General features: G+C 48.0%; 2 protein-coding genes across 3 annotated transcripts in view; one reads left to right on the top strand and one right to left on the bottom strand.

Moving 5' to 3' along the window:
• Window positions 1–14384, top strand: part of RGSL1 (regulator of G protein signaling like 1) — a 23772-nt gene extending 9388 nt beyond the window's left edge. Inside the window, exons 8-20 of the mRNA XM_044439134.1 lie at window positions 81–306; window positions 1871–1978; window positions 2291–2399; window positions 4170–4363; window positions 5008–5125; window positions 6131–6230; window positions 7356–7485; window positions 7886–8069; window positions 8688–8826; window positions 9132–9256; window positions 10543–10658; window positions 13325–13420; window positions 14314–14384. Coding sequence (XP_044295069.1) covers window positions 81–306; window positions 1871–1978; window positions 2291–2399; window positions 4170–4363; window positions 5008–5125; window positions 6131–6230; window positions 7356–7485; window positions 7886–8069; window positions 8688–8826; window positions 9132–9256; window positions 10543–10658; window positions 13325–13420; window positions 14314–14384 — 1716 coding nt within the window. The remainder of the gene's footprint in view (window positions 1–80; window positions 307–1870; window positions 1979–2290; window positions 2400–4169; window positions 4364–5007; window positions 5126–6130; window positions 6231–7355; window positions 7486–7885; window positions 8070–8687; window positions 8827–9131; window positions 9257–10542; window positions 10659–13324; window positions 13421–14313) is intronic.
• On the bottom strand, window positions 12018–27980 carry LOC123027845 (2-5A-dependent ribonuclease-like). Of its 2 annotated transcripts, XM_044439114.1 has the most exons (7): window positions 27857–27980; window positions 23208–24938; window positions 22416–22513; window positions 20810–21012; window positions 19776–19911; window positions 18961–19115; window positions 12018–17246 (listed from the first exon to the last, which is right to left on the bottom strand). In XM_044439114.1, exons 2-7 carry the CDS (start codon window positions 24661–24663, stop codon window positions 17108–17110), a joined length of 2187 nt encoding a protein of 728 aa, XP_044295049.1. In that variant the 5' UTR covers window positions 24664–24938; window positions 27857–27980; the 3' UTR covers window positions 12018–17107. The 2 variants fall into 2 exon arrangements, with proteins under 2 accessions (XP_044295049.1, XP_044295050.1); XM_044439115.1 differs by lacking the exon at window positions 27857–27980 and having other exon boundaries at window positions 23208–25063.

Here is a 27980-nt window from a genome sequence, read left to right as displayed (position 1 = left end):
AGTGCATCTGCAGGGCTTGGGGAAAGCAGCTTCCAGTCTTCACATGGAGCCTACAGAGTTCACACTCCCTGTCCTTGCAGAGCGGTAAGGAGAAGAAACCGGAAGAAGACGAGCTGCTGAACGAACGGGAAGAGGTCTTCCGGCTGGTCCAAAGAATCATTGAATCTGTGCATCTGAGCCAGGCCTTGGCTGGAATGAAAGACTTCGATCCACTTACTGGAGAGCACTGGGAGATGCTGGGCACGCAGGACCTGCGTACGGGGGGCTCCATCTACATGGAGCTGAGACCTGTTACCTGGCGGCTGGGTAATTACAAGTGCTGCCCTCATGGTTTGGGGTGGAATTTCAGGCTTTGCAAGACTGGCTACTTAGAGTAAATGTATCCTACATCCTTACAGCACTTTTATAATCTAGCAGTCTTGTTTTCCATCCTAAAAGAATCCTGGGAGTTGTCATTAAACTCAAGAAAGTATTCCAGCTTTTCAGTTCTCCAGAATTCCTTGTACACAATGTAGGAAGTGGAGGGACAAAACAAGAAGGTCAGCTCACCAAGAAGCAATGGCTGAGCAGTATTGCTGAAAAAAGCAAATGCCACGTATAACTCAGATTAGTTTTGTACTGGGTGAAACACACAGAAAACAAAAAAAATATGACAATCATCAGATTAGAAATTACATTTTCAGCTGGAGCCAAATTGAGTGACGTATTAGCTAATGGCTGGAAGAAATAAAACTGTCAAATAACAAATAGACTCTTCCAGTGTTAGAAAATAAATTTTCAGTAGTGGCATATTCTTCCTGAATGGTTGAAGGCAGTGTTTTTCAGGGTGCTTAAAGGGTAAAGTTGGAAGCCCCCTGCCTGTGAGGGAGAAAGTCCCAGGTCCATAGTTAGACAATACCTTAATTAGGACCAACCAAAGTGTCACAAAAGAGTGTACAGACATCTAAATTTTTCAGAACTCTTCTCCAAAAGTTGTGGCCATAAACTTTGAAGATTAGACAGCTCAGTCTCAAGTTGTAGATTACGGACTAATGAACTTGTCACTGGTAATTCATACAGGTGTCCACATACACCTAGCATTCCAGGAGAAAGATAATTCTCTTACAGATTAGTTGCCCAAATTTATAAAATTAAGGGTCCTTTATAAAAGGAGAGCCAGTGTGGTGTAGTGGTTAAGAGCACGGGACTGGGACTCAGAGGATCCAGGTTCGAGTCCCCGCTCAGCCATGGAGCCAACTGGGTGACTTTGGGCCAGTCACAGACTCTCAGCCCAGCCTACCTCACAGGGTTGTTGTTGTGAGGATAAGATGGAGGAGGAGAGATGATGCAAGCTGCCTTGAGCCCTTTGTAGGAAAAAGGCAGGATATAAATCGCAATACAAATAAATAAAAATATAAAAAAGGAAAATACGTGGCTGTGAAAGCGAAGAAATCACAAAGTGCAAGAGAAGAGAGATATCAGGAGTGCTTCCAAATGAGAATTTATTGTACAATCCCCCATGATCATTCACAGAATTTTCCAGTATGCATGCATTGTCTTCCCTTCCTACCACTTATTCTGTATGTTTTTATCGCACCACATACGTTGAGGAGGGAACTCTGCCTGCCTCCAGAGTGTCTTTTGATGAGCTGCGTCATCTGGGAGAGCTCCTCATGGCGCATCTCTAGCTGCATGGCTGTTCTGGAGTTGCTCCAGATGTTGTCCCCTGGATGCTCCCAAGAGAGACTTGTCCTGTGAGCGGGACTGCAGCCTCCAGGGGTGTCCCACATGCATGTTTGTGCGAAGACTCGTGATGGTCAAGCGCTCCGACTTGGCCTCAAGGACCAACAGTGCTAGTAGCTTTCCTGCCGCTTCTCTCCCACGACAACAGATTACAGCAGCATGGCGTTCGAGGAGCTGGTCCAGCTGAACCCGAAGATGGCCGTGGAGCTTCTCAGTAAGAACTTCCGGACATACTGCAAGAAATGTCCATCAGGTGGTGAGTCCCTGCCGTGCTGGAATCAGGGCAACTGTCTCTGGAATGAAGAGGGAGCAGAAGGAAAGGTGGAGGTTGGAGTTCAGGAGAGGTTGCAGGTGGCAGCATGTTTTTGTAAGGTCCACTCGGCTCTGAGAAGGGACAAGGAAGTGGCTGAAGGAAGCAAATGTTCTGGAGTCAGCCTCAGTTCGTTGTCCTCAGAAATCAGTTCTTGAGAAATTTGTAAGGTTCTGCCAACTTTGTTGCTTGAGAACTTAATCTTGGGCTTCAACTCTCTTGCCAAGACACCTGTGGACGGCTGTATTTCTCCTGCAGGAGTGTTCTACCGACCGTTAGCACCCAGGAGAAGCCTCCACTGGACCCGATCGAGCCTGTCCTTCATGAGGAAGGGGGCCGCCTCAAAAAAGTCCCTGATGAAGCCCAGGTATTGCTCCACAGGATCGGTCCCACCCTTCACTTCCCAGGGGGAGGCTGAAATCAGCTGGGATGTGAATTTTGCAAATGCAGCTGACATGTACCTCTTTAAAGCCTGATTAGCCACAGCACAATGGAAAGGGTTCCTCACGTATTCAGGCAAGCCCTGGAGAAGAATCTGGTCTCTTCCTTCAAGGTGCAGCTTTTGTCCTGCAGGAGAAGTCACTCTGGAGACCATTGGGAGCCATTCCTTAAAATGGAGACAGCCACTTAAAAGAGGCCTGGTTGAGCTTTTTGTTAAGGCAGATGCTATTGACATAACAAAAATGTGCATGTTAATTACATTATAATTGATGTAATTATAATGTTAATTATGTGCCACTCAAACAATGGCATATCTAGTTTGGTCCTTGGTCATTGCCCACCCTATCTGATCAAGACCATCCTCCCAGGTGATCTTGTGTTCAGCATCAAAGAACTGAATGCCTCTCTCTCTCTCTCTCTCTCTCTCTCTCTCTCTCTCTCTCTCTCTCTCTCTGTGTGTGTGTGTGTGTGTGTGTGTGTGTGTGTGTTGGAGATGCACTTCAGGTATTGTTGCTCCTGGTCTTCACAATAATCTTCCTTCCTAGACATTTTAGTAACTGAATAGTATTTTTCACTTTTATATGCATCTATTGACGACTTTAGTTTACTATACCTGTTAATATTTAGTTGATCTATGTAGCTGTCTAAATTGGGCTATTTTTGTATTTTATCGGTTTTAATTGTTCTCCACCCAGAGAGTCCTATTTAGGATTTTTGGTGCAGTTTACAAATGCAAAATAAATAAACGATCCCCTACGTCCTGCATGAGAGCCAATACCCCTGAACCCAGTAGAATTTCCTCCATAGCAGACATGGAAAAGGATGGGTCTGTACAAGCTGAAGGAAGGCGCCCTGCCTCATGCGGTACCCAGACACACTGAAGCATCCTTCGACGCAGCCTGTGTCCGTCCTCCCCTTCCTCCAGGTGGCTCAGGGGAGGAAGGGGCCGTGGAACATGGAGACCCTCTCAGCCCTGCTGCAAGGCCAGCAAGGCTGAAGATTGGTCACCAACTCAAGCTCACCCAGCAAGCATCCCAGCTCACTGGGGATCTGCACATCACACACTCTGTGAACATCATTGCACTGTCTCTCATGAGACCTAGAAACTAGATTTTAAAAGGAACAGGAGCTTTTCAACACTGTGTGGAGAACATGGGTGATTCTTTGGATTTCCTGTCTTGGGATGGGATGGGATGGGATGGGAAAAGCCCCATTCTGTTGGTCTCTACATTCCACTGAGCATCATAATTTGCAACCTGGGACCTAGATTTACATGCATCACCACCACCACCACCTGAATGGAGGAGATGATGATGATGATGATGATGATGATGATGATGATTAGAACATTTCTATGCCGCCCCTTGCCGAAGCCTCGGGGCAGCTTACAAACACAATAAAATACAATAAAATACAAAAATAACAATATAAAATTAAAATTAACAATATAAAATAAATAAAAATATAAAATATAAAAGAAGTCGCCCTGGCCAGATAAATAAGCAAATATTGTTAACAATTAAAGTGACGTTTAAATAAAAAGGTCTTCACCTGGCGCCGAACGACGGCGCCAGGCGGACCTCTCTGGGGAGCGCATTCCATAGATTGGGCGCCACTGCAGAGAAAGCCCTCCTCCCACTGCAGCATGGAGGAGATGGTGCCCTCCGCTGCCCGGTCTCCCCTCCTTGCCTTCCAGAACTCTCTCGGAGGTGCTGCAGACTCCTCTGCACCTGGATTACTTCCGGCACTTCCTCAAGATGCACTACGCGGAGGCAGCGCTGCTCTTCTGGATGGCGGTGGAGGAACTGAAAAACGAGCCCAGCAGCAGGGTGCAGCGTGCGCAGATCAACGACTGCGTCAGAACCTTCTTCTTCAACGCCATCCCACCCGGTGTGCATGCCCGGCTCCAGGAGCCAAGCAGCCACAGTGCCCTGGGGCCCATGAGGCACGGCAGCCAGCCCCCGGCTCCGTTAGCCACGGGAGCTCCCACCTGCCCTGCGAGTCCGGATGGAAAGGCAGAGCTTCCTGGGCGTTCCCTGGACCCTTGGTGGGGATCCTTGAGTGCAGCGTCTTTTCCAGCCAGGGGTGGCCTCCAGATGTTTTGCAGTGTGGCTCTCAGGATGCCCCAGCCAGGTTCTGGCAGCTGTGGCCCAGCACATCTGGAAGGCACCAGGATGCAGCAGGCTGAAAGAGGAGGCGGAAAGGACAGCTCTGCTCTCCCAGGCCCAGAGAGATGCCTCCTCTCAGGAGGCCTGTTAGTTGCTCCTGACCTGGCCTGCTTAGACATCTCTCCGGGTCGGTCCTGGGAGTAGCTCGGATGGAGCCTGTGCTTGCGTGGACCCCCGTCTCCAAGGGAGAGGTTCTGCCTCTCCTCTCGCCCACCCATGCACCGTTTCGCTCCCTGCTCCCTTTCCGTCAAAGGCTGTTAATGGTCATCTGTCCACCCAGTGTTGCCCAGTCCTGCAGCATCACCCAGGGGCACAAATAAGCTAAGAAATACTGGAAAGGATGTTGTATTTTCCCCTCCAATCCAGAAAAGCTGCTGCAGTGCAATGCGGACATCATCAAAGAGATTCCAAGGGCATATCTCGTCACAGTTCCCATGCTGGTCACAGCCCAAATGGAAGTCATGAAGATCCTGGAAGAGAAATGGTGTGTACACTGAAAATGCAAAATATATCACAGGGTTTGTAAAGACCAGCAATACAATGATAAAATATAGATGTAAAATGTAAAGATGCAAAAGAAAGGTTACAGCCCCTTTATCTGTGATTAGATTGGTTCCCTGAATAGCCCAGGAGATGCATTGTGAGTTTCCAAAGTAGTTTGTGGTAGTAACATTTCAGTCCCTCTCTCCAGACTGAGACCAAATGAGAACTCCTCTTGCCACAGTTATAAAGTTCTTCTCTCCCCTGTTGCAAAAACTGCCAGTGCACACCTTTCCCGGGAAACAGGTTGTGGGGCAAAGTTGCTTTAGTAAGGCAAACCGTTTTTGTCTCACAGCAAAAGCAGCTCTTAACTGCAGAATCACTGGGGAAGGCAGCTCCAAGACAGTTATTTCGGGTGCCATTTCTAACAGCTGAAGTCCTTCAAGAAATCCTCTTGCTTTTGGACACTGAGAAAGTTCACTACACTCCCTGTTGAACTTCCATAACTTCCTCCCCACTCTTCCAAAGGAACTCATCCAATACAGCACTGGAGCATCTAATGAGTTGTTGTATTCCAAGATCCCAGAAGCAGAATGCTTCTAGTACAGAGTTTCAAGAGAATGTTAGTTTAAGTTCCTGTGGCCCAAGCGCCATCTTTTTCCAACACGCTTTCCTGTGAATTGCCATCTACCTTTATATGTTCCAGTTCTTAATTTACATTTATATCTTTGCAATTCCACAAAATTGAGTCTGATTTATATAAGACATGTAAATTACTAAATGTCGCAATACATTAAGCGGGAACAGGGGGAGAATTTATTTAAGGAGTACGGGATGATGTGCTCACCCAGTCCTGAGACAGACTGGGTGAGCACATCATATCCAAGTTTTCCATTGAGAAAGATCTGGGCAAGGGCAGGATGACTGAAAGAAGATGATGTCAAAATCGTGCAGATGACAAACTAATTTCTTCCTGTTATTCGCTGTCCTTTCTACTGGACTCTGGCAGGTTTAAAATGTATCAAGGCTTATATCCTGAGAACGATCTTACATTAGTTCCACCTGGTGGGGGAAGGTCAAGGAGGACTTCCATGATCAAAGAAAAGATGGTAAGTGGAAGAGGAATTTGCATTAATGACCTTCTGCTTTAGATTTATACTATATTTGAAATTAGAAAGGCCCATGACCTACTGACTTAGCTGCCCAGAAACTAATCCTCCAAGAGCATATAAGCTCATTAAGTTTCCAGGAAGTCAAAGATGCTGGGCATTCCATGAGGGAAGCAAAACCAGTTGTCTGCAATCATCAAAATAAGGATTATGCCGGAGACAGTGTTGGCTCAAAGTAGGTTCCTATCACTTCCAGCTCCAGGAACAGACTCATCCCAGTAAAATTAGGGAGGTGTGGGCTTTCCCACCCCGGAGGCATCCAAGAGGCAGCTTGGCAGCCCTCCGTTAGAGTTGCCTTAATTTGCAGCCCTCCGTTGAGCAGGGGCTTGGACACAAAGGTCTTCTTGGTCCCTTCCAGCTCTGATGTTCTATCATGCTATGATTCTGTGAACTGCTGGTTGGGAAGTTTGAGGACAAGATCCAGTCAGAGGTCACAAGGGAAGCACTCCACCCTGAAAGCAGTGATTCCTTGAATTTTACATGTATCTCATCATTTTTGCAGGTTGGGAAGGGCAGCACTAAGAGATACTCATTAGGCCTTATGAAGGCAGAGCTGTCCCATTTTTATAACCATGGTTAGGAGAATGAGAGCAGCCGAAAGGATTCCTTCCCCTCTTTTTCTACTCACTTGCACTTTCCCTTCCTTGGGAGAACTAACCATGATTCGATTCTATATCTGCACAAATTAAAGCTATCTATGGTTGGCTATGTGTGCATCCATGGTTAGAAGTAGATTTGCAAGCCATGGTTTGGGGTAACCATGGTTAGTTTTAACCCCACTGTAATCATAATGCTGCCTAGAGGTGGGGGTGGGAGAGAAAAGAAGAAAGTTCATGAGGGTTTCTATTCTCCATGGCTGAGAAATGGAGACGGTTACAACTCTACTGGGTTCTAGAGGGGAAACTGAGCTTAATATGAATAACCGGGAGCTTCGAATGTCAAAACCCTTCACATTTCAAGCTTTAACTCGAAGGCTTTCGCTGGGGGAAAAAGGTGTGGCTTCTTGTCTCATGGATGAGCCAGCTGCATGGGGTTGCGCACAGCTAACGAGGTGCTCTTCTCCAGAAAAGGTGCTGGTACGCTCTCGCCGCCTTCGTCAGGACTGTCTGCAGGTTCCGAAAGGCGATGAGTTACGTGACACATCGCAAGCTCTTTGAAGAATTCCTCCACCGGGAAATAAAAAATGACAAGGAAAGTGCGTCCACGGTTGCTTCCCTCCTCCCACATTGTACCCGGGAATGCCATAGCGGGCGTCTCCCTGGGTTTCCTTCCTGCTCTGTCTTATTTAAGCCCCCACGGCATGCCGGCCCCCTTTTCAGAAGTGCCCCGGTTAATTCTGCTCCCTAGTGAGATGATGCATCTCAAGCAAGCGCTACTTGGCATGACCGAGTGGGGTGTGCCGGGCGGAATTGCGCCACATTTTTCTCTCCAGATCGGCTTAGGCTTGCCCTCACGTTGCCGGAGCCCTCAAGCATCCGAGCACGTCCATCGTGCTGGATGTGTGCATCGCCTCGTTTCTGTACCGCCTCGATTGGCCAACAGCCAGAGGGGTAGGAAAGGGGCTAGGACGGGCGCATCTCCTTTTCACTTTCCAGACCTGCCAAGCCCAGGAACTCAGGCCCGCCTGAGCATCAGTGGACCTAGTGGGCGTCCCGGGTTATATTCCGGCATGTCCGAGGACGTTGAGGTCATGCAAGCAAAACGCAAGATTTTTGGGAGCCGCATCATCTCGGTGAACTTCCTGGTCAACGACCTCTATTTTTATCTGGAGATGGAGAAGTGAGTGGGTCAGAGTCTCGCCCTTGCTGCACTGGATGCACCCTTCTTCCCCAGCGTGGAGTCCCCGGAGGTGTTGGACTTCAGCTCCCGGCTCACCCCACCCAGGCTGCTTCCTCCTTGTAATGCGGAAGCAGGACCGACATCTGCCTGTCCCCAGCGCACCATCATGACCCTCGGACGTCGCGATCTGCGCTGGTGCTGCAGATGACAGAAGTCCACCTCACACAAATGCCACTTGGGATCGGAGACTCCGTTAAATAGGGCTTTTTTCTTGCCTTACATAGGCACCTCCTAGGGCTTAACAACAGCAACCTGGAGAAGCTTCTCCCCGGAATGCTTTCCCAGCAGGCCATACAAGCTAGGAACCCAAACGGGGCCAGTGCTGAGTTTATATGGCTATTGCCCTATACTGGAGTGGAAGGAACCCAGAGGAAGATGCTGCTTGTGGCCCCCAAACTGGCGGAGGCTCCCTGGCCCAATCTGAGGCTAGTCCGGTTTGCAGCCAGTGGCTGTGAGCTGGGCCTTCATCCTTCCTGGGTTGCAGAGAGGGCTGCTGCTCTGTTGCTCGCTTACCTCCCACCTTCTGTTCCTACCTTGGCATGCCCGCTCTTTCCACAGGTTTTTCCATCTGGCTGACTCAGTGGTCGTGCTGGCCTCTCTCGGACTGTACACCGAAAAAGACATCGCCTTCCTGAAGAGCAAAGTGGCCACCATCAACAAACTCTTCTTGAATTCAGATATTCCACCTAAACTAAGGGTGAGACACCTGGAAGCACGCTTTCCAAAGCAGCGAGACTACTTCTCCTCCATCGGCCCACAAAGGGGAGACACTGGGGCTTCTGAGAAATGACAAAAAGCCATGCCGGATCAGGCCAGGAGCCCATCTCCCCTGGCGTTCTGCCCGCACGGTGGACTTGAGTGCAGTCTCAAAAGAGCTGCGGCGGGGGCACCTCAGCGGCTGGGGAGAGGCCACCCCGCTGTCCTGCGAAAGGTTCCTCCTCTCTACCTGAGGATCGTTGCGCTTGCCGCCTGCTTTCTGACGTGGCCTCTCCTCTGTGGCAGGTCAACCTCACAGATGCCCAGTGTGTCCAGATCCGGGCTTTAATTGCTGAAGGGGTGCTGAACAGAACGCTTTATCATGGTGCTATCGTCTCCATATTCCCAGTTTTGTTGTATTTCTGGAAGAGGTAGGTGTCTCCTCCTTGGGTTTATGGATGCATCTATCCTGCTGTGGTTACAGATGAAGCCAGTGTGCCTGAATCAGGATTATAAGTGGATTCAAAAATCCCAGCCCAAAGTTGTGCTTGGAGCACAGAGGCAGAATCATAACCTGATCAAGAAGGGACTGGTTTCTAGGGGCATGGGATTAAAATAATGGCTGTGGCTGACCGTGGCTAAACTCGTCCTGGCCCTTTGGCAAACACTTAAATCGCTATTTGATTTTCGGCGCCAGGCCAAGACCTTTTTCTTTAAAACTTATTTTAATTGTTAACTTATTATGGTATTTATAGGATTTTAAATGTTTAAGCCAAGGTGCAACCAGGCATTTTAGTCTCTAATTGTATTCATTGTTATTTATATGTTTTAATTATGCTGTGAGCCGCCCCGAGGCTTTGTTGCGATGGGGGCGGCATAGAAATGTTTTAAATAAATAAAATAAATCATGCGATCAATCAACATGCTGGAAGAAGAGCTGCCCAAGCAAAGGGACAAGAGAGAAGCTGCGTGAATCCGTGCGGCGTCGGTTCAGGCCTGTCCGTGCCACTGTGGTAACTCTCCGAACCAAGCGCAGTCCACCGGCCAGGTGGGGCACCGGGGCAGGTTGGCCTGGGCAGCTTGTGGGGCGATTCTCCCCTCCTTTGGCTTTCTCCCAGTCAGCGATGGAGGTCTGTCCCGCATGCTCCACGAGAGACGTGTGGGGATTTCATTTCGGGTTGCACATCAAAGGTGTCCTATGCACAATCTCCAATGCAGGAATGAGCAGGCATGCATGTAATCCCTCAGCAAGAAGTGTTTACAAATTCCCAAATTTATGATCCCACTCAGAAAATGAGCAAGGTTCTTTTCCTTTTCTTGGAATGTGCACTTTGGAATGTGCGTTTAAAAAAATGTGCACTTTTTCGCCTCAGCTAATGGGGCACGCCTGGACCCATCTGCGCAGCGGTATCGCCATCTGCGTGGGATGGGGTAACGTGGTGTCCTGCAACAGCAGGGCTGGGACTTGATGGCCTTCATGGCCCCTTCCAGTTCTGTGATTCCACGAAATGCCAACTTTCCCATCTGAAATGCAATTTCTCTCTGTTTGAATGAACTGGAACACAAAGGCAGAACAAAACTGAGAGCGAGCCGAAATGAGCCTCGAAGTGCTTCTTGGAGAAGTGGTGCGAGCCGCAAAACCATGGGTCCCCCCGCCACCCCAGGCAAGCTATAGTTGTGCCAAGAAAAGGTGCCCCTGCCAATGTTTTCCTTGCAGGTATTGCCACTGGAAGGTAATGAAGGGCTTCAAAAAAGCGAAGGTAGAGAAAGCCGTCCTTTCTCCTCCAGTGCCTCCTGCGAGACTCGCTCGGAAGATCAGTTGCTTCAGTGGAGGTAAGCGAAGCACCGGGCTCCCCTCTTGCATCCGCTGGGAGTTACGAGATCTGCGCTAGACCAGCCTCTGGCCAGGTGGGGCAGGTGGCAAGGAACGTCCTCAGGTTGGGACGTCATCACAGGGCAGAAGAAATCGTGTCTCTTCTGCAAGGAAACACTTTAAATGTAAAGGAACTCCAGTCCGACGAGGGTAGAAGTTGCAATCCAAGCAGACTTTTGTTAATGCTACTGTTTGCTTAGTTTTTTAGAAGCCGGCCAAAGACTTTTAGTATTGAACATCTTTAAATAATAAATAAATACTGTAGGGAGGGGTCCTTGAGCGGATCATCGCCCGAGTTCCCACGCGGTTAGCAAACACCGCTTTTATGGGTCACATTTATTTATTAGATTTTTATCCCAGATTTTTTAGCAGTTTAGACCATTGTTCTACTTCTGTTCTCAGATTCACCTGGCACAGTCTTTATTTCCTTTCAGTGCCAGGCAAAGACATACCTCTTTAGGAAATTTTTTTAACAGCCTGAACAGCTGTGGCCGTTTTTATATTGCTTTCAAAGATGTTTTAATTCGTTGTGTTTTAATTGGTTTTATTTTGTTAATGTGTTTGATGTATTGTAAGCTGCTTAGGAAGACCTCAGCAATTATAGGCGGCCTATAAATACACGCATAAATTAAATAAATAAATCTCATCCCAACAACCCCATTGGTAGGTTGGCTTGAGAGTCTGTGCCTGGCCCAGAGTCACCCAGTTGGCTCCATGGCTGAGTGGGGACTCGAACCCGGGTCGCCTGAGCCCAGGACCCGTGCTCTCAACCCCCATGTCACGCTGGCTCTCTATACTATGCATGTCACCTCCGGTCTCTTATGGGAATGCAAACAAAACAGGAAAGAAGAAAGTTGATATCACACACCGTTATCATGTGGCGATTTTTACTCTGCATATAACTGGGGATTTCAAAATGCCAACTGTAACAGCAAGAAAAATTAACAATAATCCCCAGAACTTAATCTTTAGCGTTCATCGAGAGATCCTCATCCTTGGTTATATTTTGTTTCTTGTTTCTTTAAGCTAATTTCCTTCTGCACTTTTAACCTTTTATATCCAGTGAAGTTGCATTATAGTGCACCTGGAAACACCTGTGTTTTGAACCTGTGCAGCTCTGTAAAGGATGCCAATACATGGGGGTCAAAGAACCATTCTGGTGAGACAGAGGGCTGGCTCAGTCGGATTGCAGGCCACACTCTTAAGCGGGTGGATTCCCTGCTGATTTCTTCTCCCCAATTCATGCAAGCACACACTCAGCCCATTGCAGGCATACGCAAACACCCTCCCCTCCCCTCTTTTGAAAAATAAAAGAAATATTTGCTATTTTATTTTAATTTATTATGATCATTGTATGCCCCTGCATAACCTAGAGCTTACAAGGAATATGAAGCCATTAAAATATCAAATATAGCATATAAAACCAAGATAGTGTAAAATACAGCAAGAAAAATAAAACTGGAAACAACCCCAGGCTTAAAACACCAATTTTCCAGCTGAATACACACGTGATTTTAAAAGCAAACAGGAACAAGAAGGCTGCTGAGGCTGAAAAGGCCCTGAGGATGGTGCCAAGGAAACCTCTCTGGCAGGGGCAGCCAGCCGTTGGGGAGCCACTACCAAAGATGCCCTGCTTGTGTCGCTCATTCAGGTCTCCTCATCTGGTGTGGCCCTTTGAGCAGAAATCCTGAAGAAGATTTTAAGGTTTGGAAATCTTGAGACATAAAGAAACGTTTGGGCTTCTTTTCCCTTGAGCTTCTTGTTTCTAGTTCTTAGTAATATATTTTCGGATTCTCTGCCCCAGTACAATTATGAAGGCTGGATTATTTTTTTTTAAGAAGGCTTGGATTCTAAAGGGTGTGAAATATATTATTTGTTGTATTTTAATTGTATTTTAATTTAATTAATATATTATTTGTTGTATTTTATATTGTTATTTGTTGTATTTTAATTTTATGTTGTGAGCCGCCCCGAGGCTTCGGCGAATGGGGCAGCATAGAAATGTTTTAATAAATAAATAATAAATACCAGCTTTTTCCCTAGGAAGTATCCTGAAAAATAATCGTGTCTTGCTGTTATCCAGATATACATTCATTATAATTAATAGCCTTCTTAACATAGTGACCATGTATTCTAAATCTTACCCCTTTTCATGTCCTTGGTGCCTTTTCTGAGTAGGCAACTTTTTAAAAATGCAAATATATACACGGATAAAGTTTTGTTACACTCAGTGGAACTCCTTTTGCCTTCCATGCAGTGTCTTGGATATTTTTCCAGAGCAGAAACCTTCAGCCTTGTGGTGGCAACACATGATGACTGCAACATATGCAGAAACTTCACTGAAAACACTGACTTTTGAAGAAGTGGCCTTTGCCTGCCTAATTCTGGGCTGGTCTGCATGGTTGCCAAACAAGTCTAGCCATCTTTAGACTGGAATAAATCAGAACAGTCTCTAGTTGGGCATTACGCTTGCTTTAAAACTGCTTTTATTCATGCCAGGATGTTTGGACAATATTCTGTGTGTTGGGATAACTGGATTTGATACTCCAAAGAATGCTGAATCGTGCAGTGATGAAGAGTGCTAAGTTATATTTTGCTCTGTCTCTCTCTTCATTTTTTTAAACAGAAGATCATCCAATCATCAGGTATACAATTCTCAAAGGAATCCAGCTCTTTCTGCCTCAGCCTAAAGAAGAGGTGGATGAATTGCCTGGAGAGAAATGTGAGTTATCATGCTGCGGGGACACAGCAACCCTGAGCTGGGTTGGTCCTAGTTGTCTGAATGCCCCCACCAGAGATCTGAGGACCTGCCACTCTTTTCCAAAGTCATTGGCATCACCGTCCTCATACTCCACCTACAGCCATTCATGGGGAATTAGGGTGAGAACTTCCAGAATGTATTTCCCCTAATTTGATCCGGAATTGGCTGGGTAGCAGTCTAGAGAATGCTGGGAACCAGAGCTCTGCTGGCTTGGTTCAGTCTCTGCCCATGGTGGGCAACCAGATCGTTGGGTCAAGGAAGACAAGGAAGGAAAGAAGGAAGGGTGGTGAGAAGGGAGATCCAGATAGACCAGAGCATTCTGGGAAACGACACCAGTCCCATGGCCGGGGAGGCCGAGACTTCTGGAGCAACACCTGTTTGGCTTTCCCAAGGGATTGGCAAAATCCTCCCTGAACTTCACCTGGACTGCAAGCAATAGGTCAGGTAGACACACAGAGCAGCCACCTTCCGACCCGTTTCCTTCCGTTGTGTCACACTGTGGCTCCTACGATTCCTAACTAGCACATCCATCATGCTGACTGGGAATGATAGGACTTGCAGTCCCACATATCTGGAGGACACCAGTTTGGGGAGGTCTGCACTGAAGCAAACACGGCTCGAAAGATCCAGCCAAGGCACTTGATTCTGACCCTGGGACTGGTTTATCCTTCCATCAACCAGTAAACTCTTGAGCAAGGTATCCAGCAGACCAAGCAGCTGTGGCCCAAACCCCTGGAGGCAGCATCCTAGCCGGAGATGAAGACGGAAATGAATGTAGAGATTAAAGTTGTGTCAACTGCCTAATCTGGAGAGTGCTTTGGATTTACTATGTTGCCTCTTCTTTCCCTTCTCAGCTTCTGTTGGAAGCTTAGGCCACTACAACAGGAAGTCCTCAACTGGGCTCTGTGCACCCCAGAAACGGTAAGTGTCCTTGAGTTCTCACACCTCCTTTCCAAACATGATCGGAAAGTCCCAGAGAGTGGAGCACAAAAGGGGGTGCACTGTACGAGCAAATCCAACTTCTCCAGTGACGGACGATCGCCCATCTAGGCAGAGTGGAAGAATGTGAGGCAATCCCTCAATAGGTGCAATGCAGAAGAAACATGGAATTTCCCCTTTCTTTAATGGTACTCTCCAAATTAAGTGGCGCAATCTCAAAGCAGACTGAGAAACCGTGGACCGGTTTCATGCCTCTTTACCTATCATGCTTCCAAGCAGAGGAAGGAACCTTTGAAACTCTGGATCTATGAGGAGCTGGAGTCATCTAGCAAAGGATACTTGGGACTCTCAAAAAGCTAGTTTTAGGAGTCTTCAGAGGACAGCCAAGCAGGTTTAAATGTACAGCTTAGATGTCCATTCTGCAAATTAGCTCACCTTCTTCCAGAGTAACTGTTTTGCCTTAGAAATGCACAGTCTCTTACATCAACGGCGGCCAATTCCTCCAGTCTATGGGTAGATATTACGACTTCCAGGCCATGGTGAGGCCCCAGAGTGTGATGAAGTTGAAGCAGTCCTCATCATATGCAGTGATAATCAGGCAAGGCATCAACACTGGAAATGTTGCACTCCCTGACGAATATTTTCATCCACTTTTCCTCCAGTGACCCCAGAGCAGTATACAAATCCCCCAAGCTTTATCCTCACAGCAGTTCTGCAGCTAGGGCTAACCCCCATCCCCACTCATTAGGTAACTTTGGGCCAGTCGCAACCTCTCAGAGTGGGCTACATCACAGGGTTGTTGTTGCAAGGATCCCTTAGGTTCCCCACAAGAGCAAAAGGCCACTTATAAATGCAATGTAAATAATAAGGAAGAGGCTGCTGCTTCCTTTTGAATTTTGAGAAGCAAAAGTCTGAACTCTCCAGATTCCAGAATGGATTTTGTGTTGGTTGCAATGTCCATGTGTTTGTGCCTAGGATGTGTTCATGTATTTGTGTACAACCACTATGACTCCGTGCCTTTGTCATGCACAAGCCACAGTCCTTTAGCACTGGTGGTCCAGCAGTTTTCTTATCCAGTTGCATACATAATGCTGCAACAAGTTTAGAAAGAGTTGCACATCCCCGTGTGGAATTGCTAGTGATCCTTTTCGTTTTTCATGCACAGGGCATCATTTCTAGACAGTCCAAAAAAGGCGTCATAGCTGGCTGCTTGCTGGGCCTTCTTGGGGCACAATGAAGAGGATGGTGTTGGCTCTTTCACCCTGGATGGCAAAACTCTGCAGCGGGTCCGTACTGGTGCTCTTGGATACGAGAATAGCAAGCCACGGGGCTCCCAGGGTCAGACGGGAAAGGTTCTTTGTGCTGGCAGATGAAAGTATCTTATCTCCTGTAATGTTTGGTAATCTGTGACACAAACTCATGAAGGCAGAAACAGGGAAACCCTTCAGTGTGACAAAATCCGGGCTCCCAATGAAGGGGCAAGGATTTCAGGGTGTGCATGTACAAAACCCACAATAAGGCCCAAAGGTTCACTCATTGTGTAACTAAGACTGAATTGCAAGCTAGATGATGCATTTGGGGGACGTTTGGTCTTCAAAACCACTATCCAGAGTAGCTACCAATAGCGAGGTTATCAACAGTGATGCTTAACCATTCGCACACCATTTATAGTATAATTCAGTGTGGGGATTCAGAAGGTTGGACCCAAACAGTGCCCTTGGGAAGTAGCAATTCCTGAAGTTGTCCCCATTCAGCAGCATTTTCTTCCTTCTGCTAGTCCTTTACTCAGAGGAGTAGCCACAATGGTCCCGTGTGTATACTGAAGCACGTCTGGGCTCATTCATTCCTGAACGATCATTCCCGTCCAATGACACCATTGCACAGGTTCATCTGAGTGGTTCTTCCCAAACATTTTACAACAGGAAGGAAAGGCTGGCTTTTCAAAGCATCTCCCAAGACCCCGGCCACACCTAGAGAAGATCCTGGGATTTAGTTCACAGGTTAGGGGCTGAAAGCTCCTGCTTCTTCCCCTTGATCAATCTGTAAAGCATTTGGGACCATGAGGGTTGGCTTTCTGCAACAGGCTACACGGATCCATTCTGTAAATGAAGCAGGGCGATTACCCAACAAAAGAGTTCTCTAGAAGCATCATTCCTTAGTCACTCAGCCAACGTGTACAAATACATTCTCACCAACTTTACTGTTGGTTGTACCAAAAAACGATACAAAGTCAATCAACTGCTCAGAAATCCATTAGAAAGACGAAACAGCAAAGAATACAAAGATTGCCTCCAAGAAGTAACAAACCAGAACTTTGACCAAAACGCAGCAGCCCATATCCAACTATTATGTCAATGTTACCTGTGTCGATTTCCCCTCCTCTTACTTACCATTCATCAAATTTGCACATATTGGAATGTATTTGTTTTCTCTCTCCAGAACATCAAATGCAGAGATTACCTTAACAGCACCATCGCTTTGGTTTGTGGCTGGTGAGAGAAGGCATCCATGGCAAGCTAGCCGAGGTCCTTAACTCTCCCCAAACCTGCAGATCCAACAGCAAAAGCATAGAAAATAAAAGCTTGTTTCTGTGAGACGAAGGGTTTTTTCTATCCCTTTGTATTGTGCCTGCTGAAATGCTATTTTATTTCAGCTTGTTTCTCAATATGATGGAGAAAAACTAAAGCAATCGGCTTTTGCCGATTGCCTTCAAAAGTGAGAATAGTTCTCTGTGTGAGGAAAATGTTTACTATACTGTGTATCATACAAATTTCGATAGACATAAATGGTTAAATTTGGAAAGTGATCCAGGAAGTAGTCTGCAGGGTCTTTGATGATTTCTTTCACCCTGAAAAGAAGGAAAAGATGGACTGTTAAATTGCAACTCTTGGAGGGCTAGTCAGCTCTTTGCATGATGCACGAAGGATTCTGTGCCCAGGTCAACACAGTCACTCCTCAGCTTCCTCAGCTGGGTTTTTCTTTTCTTTTCTTTTTATGCTTAGGGTCAATGATTCTAACAATCGATTTCAGGATATAAAGCAAAGATGCTTTGCTTTCTGTTCTGTTTTTCTGTTCATCAGACATCATCCTTATATAAATTGTTGCATAAATCGTGGGAGCAGATTCCCCTGATCTCTACTTCTTGCTTCCAAAGCGGTGTGTCTCAGGCCAGCATGAAATGTTATGGAGGACACGGAAGTAATGCTGAAAATCCCAGTCTCAGGTCTGGCTCTCCCATGAGGAAGCCTTCTGGGGGTACAATGCCCCTAAGCTGGGAGTTGCTCCTCCTTGCCAGCCAATGAGGACTGAAAGGGAACTTCTTGCAAGACACACGGATTGCGGAAGATGTGAGAGGGGAAAGGCGAGAAGTAAGGCTAGCCTGGCGTCTCCAAGGCCAGCCCGGCACCAGTTTTTAATTCATGGGCCATCCTTGCTGCTGGTGCACTGGAAGGTTTCCTCCAGGCACGAATGTGAAGTGAGTCCTCAAGCTTTGTGCACTGAGGCATCACGGTGGACTCAATCTCACTTTCTTGCGATGGTTTCAGGTTTCTGTTTGACCAGGAAATATCCCGGGTGGTTCTGGGCCCCTCACAATCTTTCAGCTTAACCTGTCTTAACACACTTGCTCAGGATGTGCTTGGACATGGCTGAGACGTGCTTTTATGTACACAGAAGAAGCCCTTCAGCAACGCAGATCTCTTGGGCGAATCAGCCTGGAGCTAGGTTTGAGAGGCTGGCTTTATTCACCAGGAAGTGGCTGATGTCCACATATTTAGAAAAGGTTCTGGAGCACAGTGTGTGTAACTTTAGCCTGCATACCAGACTCCTGTTTAAGGAAGGGGAACAGAGACAAGACCAAAGCTTTTCCCGAAAAAAAGATGCCTTGATTAACAGGCAGCCTTGTCCCTTTAATCATAAACCTGTCAGGGTTTCCCTCCTGTTTGGCCACTTCCTGAAGTTGTATCTGCTTAGGATGAACTCCAAACCTGAGGGAGTGGTGGGAGGAAACTAGGAATCTCCTACCACAAATTCCAGGGAATACTGCCCGGGGGGAAGGGGGAATTGCGGAGGCACCCAAAACAGGTTTCAAGCTTCTTGGAAGTCACTTTTACGGCCTCGGACAGGACAAAAGGGACCATGCCAGGGATGGAGGCAGGCGGCAACTGGGCTGACTGCTCATGCCAAGCCCCATCTACCCCCCACGGCCTTCCTCCCTCTCCCTGGTGCATCCCCTGGATGCCCAACAGCAGCGGCCTGGATGAGACACGCGAGGGGCCGAGGTGGCCGGGGATGCTGCTGCAGACGTGTCGGAGGCCCCAGAAGGTCCCGGCCCAGAGGCGGGATGAGTACCAAGGGTGTGCGGCACGGGAGAGAGCCCTCAGTGGCCCAGTCTGCAAAAGGGGGACGGGACGCAGCAGCCCGCTTTGGGGCAGGATCCACACATTTGCGTGTCCGCTGCTGGGGAAGGCTGCACCGGGAACGCGAGAAGAGGGAACCTCGTGGCAGGCCTCTGTCACGCGGGCCGGGAAGCCGTGCAGCCGGAGTCGCTGGGCACCACTTACTCGTCCCCCTTTTCTTTGAAGTGCTCGCCAATGTGCCTGATCAGCTTCAGCAAATCCGTCACACAGTTTTCATAATTTTTCTTGGGTCTATTTTTCTTTTTCTTGTCCCGCTCACTAAAAGGGTCAGCCATGCATTCCAGAACTTCTTTATGTATCTGAAAGAGATCCAAATCCCAAATTATTTGGGGTCTGGAAATGCACTCTTTCTGTGTAACTTGGACATTTTCTGCCCTAAAAGCTTATAGGTAGAATGGTAGTAACACCGATACTTCAACTTTGAACAATGAATTAAAACATTTCTGTTTGTGCCTCTCGTAAACACAACCTCATTCCCAAAGCTCACGTGCCACATCTGGCTCTCCCCGGCACTCCTGCCACCGAGTACAGTGTCCACAGGCAGTGTAACGTGTAGCTCCCCCAGTTATGCCTCTGTGAACAAGGAATGAACCGGGCTTCTTTCAGCCCCCGGGATCCCCACAGGTTGCAACGTAACGGATGCTGCAAGGAAGCACCCTGCCACGGACAGTTCTGGGCCGGATGAGTTCGCTGCCCAACGGCTCTGTGGTGGGCCCTTCCTCTATCAGAGCAGCAAAGCTGGCTGGTCTCATTACTTGCTCCACTTCCCCCAGCGCCCTGACATGCGCCTCACTGGGGACCTTCTGTGGGAAGTCGAGACGGTGCCCACGAGCCGCTCAGCACGCAAGGATGGCAGCGTCGCTCCGCTGCAAAGGGGTGTGTCGGCGAGGGCTCTGCCAGGGGACCAGGTCCTGGCAGACCACTAGTGCCGAGACTGTGGCACCCACGCGAGAGCTCACCTTTTCAGTCCAGTCCTTGAATGGATCGTCCTCCCGGTTCAAGGCCTTCAAAAGTTCACTCTGATCATTGTGGTGCTTAGTGCCCCGTGTCTTAATATCACTCTCATTCCCAACATCTCTTAGGAACTTGTACTTCCTGAAAATGGGAGGCAAGCTGGTGATGCTCCTAGCACTGTGTTGTTATTCTGAGAATGTACTGCCATCCTGTATTAAATTATGGGTGTGGAGATGCTCTGCTTATAACATTTGTTGTTCTGTTATTAATTATGCATTTATGTATTCTTTGTGAGCCGCTTTGAGGCTTTGTTGCGATGGGGGCGGCATAGAAGTGTTTGAAAGAAAGAAAGGAAGGAAAGAAGGAAGGAAGAAAGGAGGGAAGGAAAGAAGGCAGGCAGGCAGGCAGGCTGTATCCAAATGGTATGTTCAGAAAGGTTAGATCAGGGACAGGAAACAAGGCAGTTCTCCAGATACACTTGAGGCAAGGCTTCCATCATCACTGGTTACTGCCTAGCCTGGCTGGGGCTGATGGGAACTGCAGTTCTACAATGGAAGCAGGAGACTCCAGTGTCACCAAGGTTCTTCATCTACTCCAGATTTCATGGTATCCGTGGCGATAACTCTGGCCCATAACTAGGCTGACCACCGTGGACAACTCCCGTGAAGGTCAAAGGGCAGGCAAAAAGCCACCTGCCTCCACTGCCAACACCTGCATAGCCACAGGTAGGCCCGGGGCGTGAGGGTGTGCGCTCTGACCATTCAGAAAAGTAGTTGCAAGGCCTTCCTCCCACACCAACGGATCTTCCCCTCTGCTCTCCAGCAAACGCAAAATTCAGAGTCTCCCTTTGCCATCTGGCGATTTTTGGTATTCCCCGCATTGCTATCTAATCTATACTGCCAGCTAAGAGCTATCACGTCCGGAGGGATGAAATGCTGGATGCTGCATGTGTGAGCCCATCCAAAGTCAGAGAGGAGTGTGACAAGCGAAGGAGGGCTTCGTGGCGGAGGAAGGCCTCCTGGATTTCTGCGATACTCACGTCTGCTTGCTCCAAAAATAAGGATGGGAGAGCAGGAATCGCAGGTGTTTGCTGACCGGGATCCTTTCGTCAAGGTTGCTCAGACTTGCTCTCAGGTCTTCTATTTCCAGCTGATCCTCAACATCAGCCGGGCACTGTGAGGGTAAGTCTTCAAAAGAGACCCTGCCCCTCATCGCCACATACACAATCAGCTTTTCGAGAGCCTGCACAAGAGAGCTAATGGTCAGCCGCATTCAGCCCTGGCCTAAGGTCGTCGTCCTTACTTGTCGCTGCCTCATCTCTGCTCCATGGCCACTTTCCCTCTCCTCTGCCGAGCGAGCTTGGCTTGGTTCCCCTCTGCCTTCCCCGTGTAACAAGAACGAGGAGTCTGCATGCAGGGGGAGGCTCCCTGGGAGGTCAAACAGATTCAGGTAGATCCCAGGATCCACAGGAAAGAACATTTCTTAGGCTAAGAGATCACTGATGAGGGAGGAATCAGAAGGTAGCCCAAAAGGAAATGAAACAGATGGCTTTCCACATAACCTGCACTAGGTACCAGTTTCTGGCTGAACATCCGGAAGAATTTCCTGACTGTTCAAGCAGGACACCAAGGAAACCAGTGACCCAAGGAGACCATGGGCTCCCCCGCACTGGAGGCACCCAAGATGCAGCTGGACAGCCATCTGTGATGGATACTTTACCTGAGAGGCCTGCACGGAGCGGGGCCTCGGACCTGATGGCCCAGATGTCCCTTCCAACTCAACTATTCCATGATTCTACAACCATCGTAAAGAGGGATTTGAGAAGGGACATGCGTAGAATCAATAGGAAAAGGAAACTCCTTCCACTGGGTCAAGACAAATGGGCTTGAGATTCCAGGATGCAGTCAAGGCACACCTGGGGAAAAGGGCATTAATGCTTTACAACACCCCAGAAAGTTGCTTGTGAGAGATTTACACTAGATGTGCTTGGGAGGCTATCCTAGACTCTGCTGCTTGTGGTGGGGGGTTTCCTCTGCCTTTTTAAAGCTTCCATGGCTATTTCTGAATAGACATGCGTGGCTTTGCATTATTGACACACCAGTGTTGTAATCAAACTTGCACAGATCTTGGACAGATTTTTTTCATTTTAGTTATATGCTCTCTTATTTATTTAAAGTTTTTCTATGTCGTCCCATAGCTAGAAGTCTCCGGATGGCTTACGAAGAACAAAATCCAAAGAACAAAGAAACCACAACAAGAACACACAAAGATCAAAGATTGTCCTAGTTATTTGCTTTGTTGTGTTCCAGTGCAGATACAGGGGCTTTAATGCAATAAAATGAGCAAGAAGTTGGAATGCAAGTCTAATGCAATGACTCCAATATTGGATTTGACTATGTGGTCTTTGTATCAAGTCTCTGCTGAGCAAAGATGCTACTGGGGTCTCTCTCCCTCTCAACCTCACGTGGATTGCTGGCATGGCTAGAAACAAAGGAAAAAAAGATGCCTCCATATGCCATGCCCTGGGCTTCTCCACCATCGGGCCCCTTTCCCTTGCAGAATTATGAGAGACAATACACCCGCAATCCAAATGCCTGCATAAGAAGAAATCATTATTTCAGCTACGTAATTTAAAAGAAACATACCTTCAGGTCTTCTTTGATTATCGCGTCTTTCTCATCATTGTTGCCACCTAACTTGGTGCTTTTATCAAAGTCTGCCAGGAAAACTTTGCCAGCAATATCTATCAGGATAAATCAAGTTAAAAAAAACCACACACACAACAGAACAGCTGAGCTTTACGTATAAAGCTTGAGAACCATGGTCTTTTTCATCATGTGGCCAAGGGATCCTGGGGTACACCGATGCTAATGGAGGAAGGGCATTAGCAAGCACTTGGTGGATTCATGGAATCACAGGGAGAAAATGAGCCCCTGTAGCTTATTTTCCCTCCCTGTAAGTGCCCAGTATGAGCCGCCTAATTAGCGTAAACTGTTTTGAGAGCATTATGCTAATCACATGGCATAGAAATGTGTCAAATAAATAAATAAAGGCCCATACTGGGCATCCCGACCCACTGTGGGTTATACGCCATGCCAGTTAAGCATGGTATCCAAACTCAGGGTGGTGTATTAGACACCTTGGCATGGTGAATCAACCAAGCTTGTCCCTTCGAATCGTAAGTCTTGTGTCCCTATGGCATGCTATCTGCGTAGTGTTAATTATAAAACCAAGGGGGGAAGTGCTTGGAAGGCGAGAAGAACGGAGGGGTAGCCTCCAGAATGCTCTTTCAGGATTTTTTTGGGGGACCCTAGTGCCTTTGTGTTATTCACTTTTGGAAAAGTAGGGGCAGCCCAGGGTCACATGAGGATTCTGCCAGATATTCTCTACCATGGATCTATGTAGTTCACTGGGATTACACAGGAGTAAATACAAACCTATCAAAATGTTACTTGGGTGCAGATCCTGATGGCCAAACCCAAATCCATGAAGTTCCTCCACTGCTTGGAATATTGTTTTAAGAATCTCTTGGCTCTTCAGGGGTCCTTTCTCCTCCGTCTCAAAATATTCCTCAAGGTTCATCTCGCACAGAGCAAGGCACAAATAGAGACAGGCCTTCCATTCTTCCCACCCATAAAGCTTCACCAAATGGTTGCTGGTTCGACACTTCTCAAAGCAGGCTTTCTCTTGCTTAGCATTTTCTGCATCGATTGGGAACACCTTCACAGCCACCTCAGTCTCATCATAGATTCCCAGGTAGACCCCTCCCCTTTCCGAAGTTCCTCGGATCTTGTAAGAGGCTTCCAAGCAGAACTTGGAAAGTTTTCCAAGCGGCATACCTCTCCATCTGCAGAGATCCTGCAGCTTGCATCCCCACCGCTTACTGACGGAGGCATATGTCTTCTGGGGAGGGCTGAGACAAGGCGTGGCACCAAACTGCCGAAGCAGGGCCATCATTCCATCAAAGAAGTGCTTCTGCGCAATCTCCAGGTTGTTTTCAATGGCTGCGCCATTCTCGCAAAGCAGTCTGGCTATCTCACGGTTGTTCCGCAGCACGGCTGCCTTCAGTGCGGTTTTCTGCCGGTTGTCTTTGGCGTTGATGTCAACATCGCCTTTTTCCAGGATGGCCCGCACCAGGACTGGGCTCCGCCTTTCCACTGCGAGGATTAGGGTGGTCTTCCCATATTCATTTTTGCCTGTCACATCTGCCCCTCTGTTTAAAAGGAAAAGGGCTAGTTTCTCCTTCTCTTCCCCCCAAGGCCAATCCTTGCGATCCATGAAAACATGGACGAAGGCATTCCTGCCTCGGTTGTCACAGATGTTCAAGGCAGCACCCATCTCATCAAGCAGGGCTTTGACCATCGTGTCATCTCCATTCCTAGCCGCGTACATCAGGGCTGTCTGGCCTCCTTTGCCAAATTTCCTTTTCTCCTCATTGACTACTCTGCAGAAGTTCACATCGGCCCCTTTCTCGTGCAAAAATCTCACAGCAGGCAGATTCCTGTACCAAGCAGCCTCTAGGAAGGCAGTGAAGCCATTTGAATCGTGCTCATTTACGTCAGACCCTTTATCAAGAAGAAGTTGGAGAAGGTTCACGTTCCCCCGCTCCCCTGCTATAACAAAAGGGGTGGTCCCATTCAACAGCCTAGCATGTGGATCGGCTCCTCTATCAAGTAGAAGTCGGACAATGTCCTCCCGGTTTCTCTTCACAGCGCTATGGAGGGCTGTCCAGCCAGAATTCACCTTTGAATTGATATCTGTCCCTTCATCCAGCAGCTGCCGGATGGTCTCGATCGAGCCGTTCCGCGCAGCCTCATTCAGCATTTCTGCTGCTGTATTACTTACGAAGGGTTGCGACTGTTCCGCATCATGGTAGCTGGAGTGGCCTTCCATCACATCCAACTATATTTCAAGTCGGAGTGCAAATATTGGAATGGCTACGGTGACTTCAGAAGTCTCAATTAACAGAAGAACGTTTTACACATGGAGTTATACTGCCATGAGACCGGGTGCAATCCACTGTGATTTCAGATGTCTGAGAATGAAGGTTTAAAAATTGATGGTGCTACCGAAGGGAGACTTTGATATATTTGTCACAATGAGAGAACATAGTTCTGTGCCAAAGGGCATACAAATTTCATTCTTCATATAAATCTGTAGCCATTCACCTGTTTGAGGATGCAGAATATCCTAGTAAGTTGATTTTAAGTGTGTATAGCTATGCTTCGTATTTTCACAATGAAAGCTAATAATATTTATTTATTCATTTATTTAAAACATTTGTATGCTGCCCAGTTGTGCCACAGCACCTCTGGGTGGCTCACGATCACAAGATAAAAGCATAATAAAAACAAATTACAACGTATTAAAAATAGAATAACAATAAAATATGGGCAGAAATACAAAACAAAGGTCAAATGGCATTGATTATTAAAATATTTTTTAAAAAGGAAGGTCTTTGCCTGGCGCAAAAAAGAATGTAAGAAAGGCGCCAGGCACATCTCCTTGGGGAGAGCATTCCTGAGATGGGGAGCAGCTGCAGAAAAGGCCCTGCTCCAGCAGCCACCCCTCTCACCTCTGTAAGGGATGGCCATCATCATCATCATCATCATCTTCTATGCCTCATATTTCATAGTTGGAAGTTGAAGGGGGCTGCTATCAAAAACAGTTTCTCAGTTCATAGAATATTCAGGGAAATCAATCAACATGACATGCAAGAGCCTGAAAATGCTTTATCTGTGAACAGAGAGGCAGCATGATCTTACAGCTGCTAAAGAACATCAAGATGGCTGTCGGAAACCTTGGAATCTGCCCTGATGTTGAAGCTGGGACTCTGGGTTGGGGGGGGGGGGGGGTCCCCTAACCTTGCAGTTGGTATAGGACCAATAATTCCAGCAGCTTTTCCAAGCGGAAACAGGATGTCAGAGAAGGGGGTGAGCAGTGCTTTTTTTGTCATAGAGCACACCGGAACAGAGTTCCAGCACCTTTTTTCAACAGATTTTACAAGTTTTAAAAGTAACTTTTGAAAAGTTGATGTTTGGTCCACGTGGATTTGAATCGCCCTGTCGAGCGTAGCAGGTCGGCGGCAAAATCATTAAAACAGTGCATGCGGGCTGCCTGTGTGTCGAATCCGATGCGTGCGCACTTCGTCCGCGCTGGTTGTGAGGGCGCTGCTCGGCTTGTGGCACTGCTCGGCTTGTGACTGGTCGTGTGGTCGCGCACCGAATGCTTACTGCGGGCGGCAACTGTTATGTTTTGTTACACAACTGACATGTGTGGGTGTGTGTACAGTGACTACATGCGAAAGGTAAATAATTTCATGAGTTCCGGCACCATTTCTCTTACAAAAAAACCACTGGTGGTGAGGGAGTGTTCTGGTGGAGATGGTCCCCCTGCCCCTGCTAAAACCACCCTTTCCTCCCATTTTGAGGTCAAGCCCTTGGGCAGCCTGAACGTGCACCTAAGAGTTTCATGGGGGCGCCCCTTCCCTCCTACACAGCAGGCGGGTGTTCTGGGGGCTCAGCTCACGGTGCCTGTGAAGAACCAATCAGAAGCAATTCCCCTGACTGGGTTTATCTTCTCTCCCAGCAATGCTGTCTTCCACCCAGATAGTCTGCTGTACGTACCACGCCCAGCAGGTTCGGCCTTTGCAAGCTCAGCCCTGGATCCCGTACCAGTCCCAGCAGGCTGCATGGGCGCTTGGCCACACCCCTCCCCTGAACCATCTTGCAGAATCGAAAGTTAAAGGGGCTGATGGGGAGGGGCAGGAAACACACAGAGACACACACTGCCTCTCTCCCACAGCTGTCAAACGCGGCCCGCTGCCAAGCCTCATCGTCCGGCAGGGGATTCATTCAACCGCCTTCCCAGGGATGCCGCTTCCCTGTGGGAAAGCGCAGAGCCGCCAGTGGCCCAGCTGTGCTCAGGCTTTGGCTGAAGGCAACACGCGTCCCTAAGAAGACCACGCAAAGGGCCCTGCAGTCCGCGGTTTGACAAAAAGCACAAAATTAGCCAAGCTGGTCCATTAAGTTTAGATGGAAAAATACTACCTTTATTAAGCCTGCTTTTTTAAAAAATCACCTCTCGTTGTGCAAGCTTTGGAGTGGGCCAGGATGACTCTCTTGCCAAGAATGAATGCAAAGCAACCCCAAGCAAACAGGGCAGGGCGGAACAGAGGGAACTTGGGAAGCGCACCGGGCAAGTGCGCTACGCAATTCGTATTCGTTTTCAGAGATCAAACCCTAGAAGCAAAAACGACAAAGCAGAGGCTGCCATACTTTGGACACAGTATAAGAAGGCAAACCTCCCTGGAGAAGATCATGCTAAGGAAAGTTGAAGGCAAATGAAGAAAAGGAAGACTAAATATGAGATGGATTGACTCCAACAAGGAAGCCACAGCCTTGAATATGCAAGAGCTGAGCAGGGCTGTCATGAATAGCTGGAGCCGGAGGTCAGACTAGATGGCCCGGGAGACCCCTTCTGACTTGCTCTGTTTCTATGTCTTTGCAGAGCTTGTTACATTAGATCGTGCTTTTGCAGCTATCTCGGCTTGCAGAAAGCTTGCGGGAACAAGGAAGCAACTGCTGCTCTGCCTTTAAAATATAAAAGCCCAGAAGCCACTTGAATCCGTCTGACACACTGTTGGCATTTCTGCAGATTGGGGACCAAAATGTAGCCACTCAAACCTACGGCTTCCCACGAATCCTCTTTTCTCTTACCACTCACACTCCTATTGTTCACTCTAAAAAGGTTTGTTTTTTCTATTCTGGAAAAACATTTCCACGTGAAGGTCAACAGAGAACTAAAACGGCTTTTGCCCACGTCTGCACTCTGATCTGCCCAAATCGACAACAGGAGGAGAAACAGAGGCAGAAAACGCCCTTTCCCAACGCCGCCATTTCACAAATATGTGAACGACTGCGCTGGAGAGGCGATACCGAATTCCACAAGCTGCACCCTGATTTTAACCAAAACTTTCCAAACCAAGCAAGCAAGCAAAGCATCAGTAGGCCACGATAAAATGCAAAACCCGAGGCTCTTTCTCCTCCACCCCTATCCCAGGCTTCAAACACCGCATTTTACGTACTTCCAAGCGGGCAGCCTCCGCGCCCGCTCCGCCTGCGAGCAGCCCCGGGAGGTCAGCGGAACAAAGCGCTGGGACGCCAGGCGAAGAGCGAAGCAAGGGCGCTTCCCCCTTTGCGCGCACGGCG

Source organism: Varanus komodoensis, unplaced genomic scaffold (assembly GCF_004798865.1).
Source record: "Varanus komodoensis strain SLA01 unplaced genomic scaffold, ASM479886v1 scaffold34_1, whole genome shotgun sequence".
Taxonomy (NCBI): domain Eukaryota; kingdom Metazoa; phylum Chordata; class Lepidosauria; order Squamata; family Varanidae; genus Varanus; species Varanus komodoensis.
The sequence above is the reverse complement of the archived record's forward strand: the minus strand, read 5'-3'. Positions and strand labels throughout refer to the sequence as shown.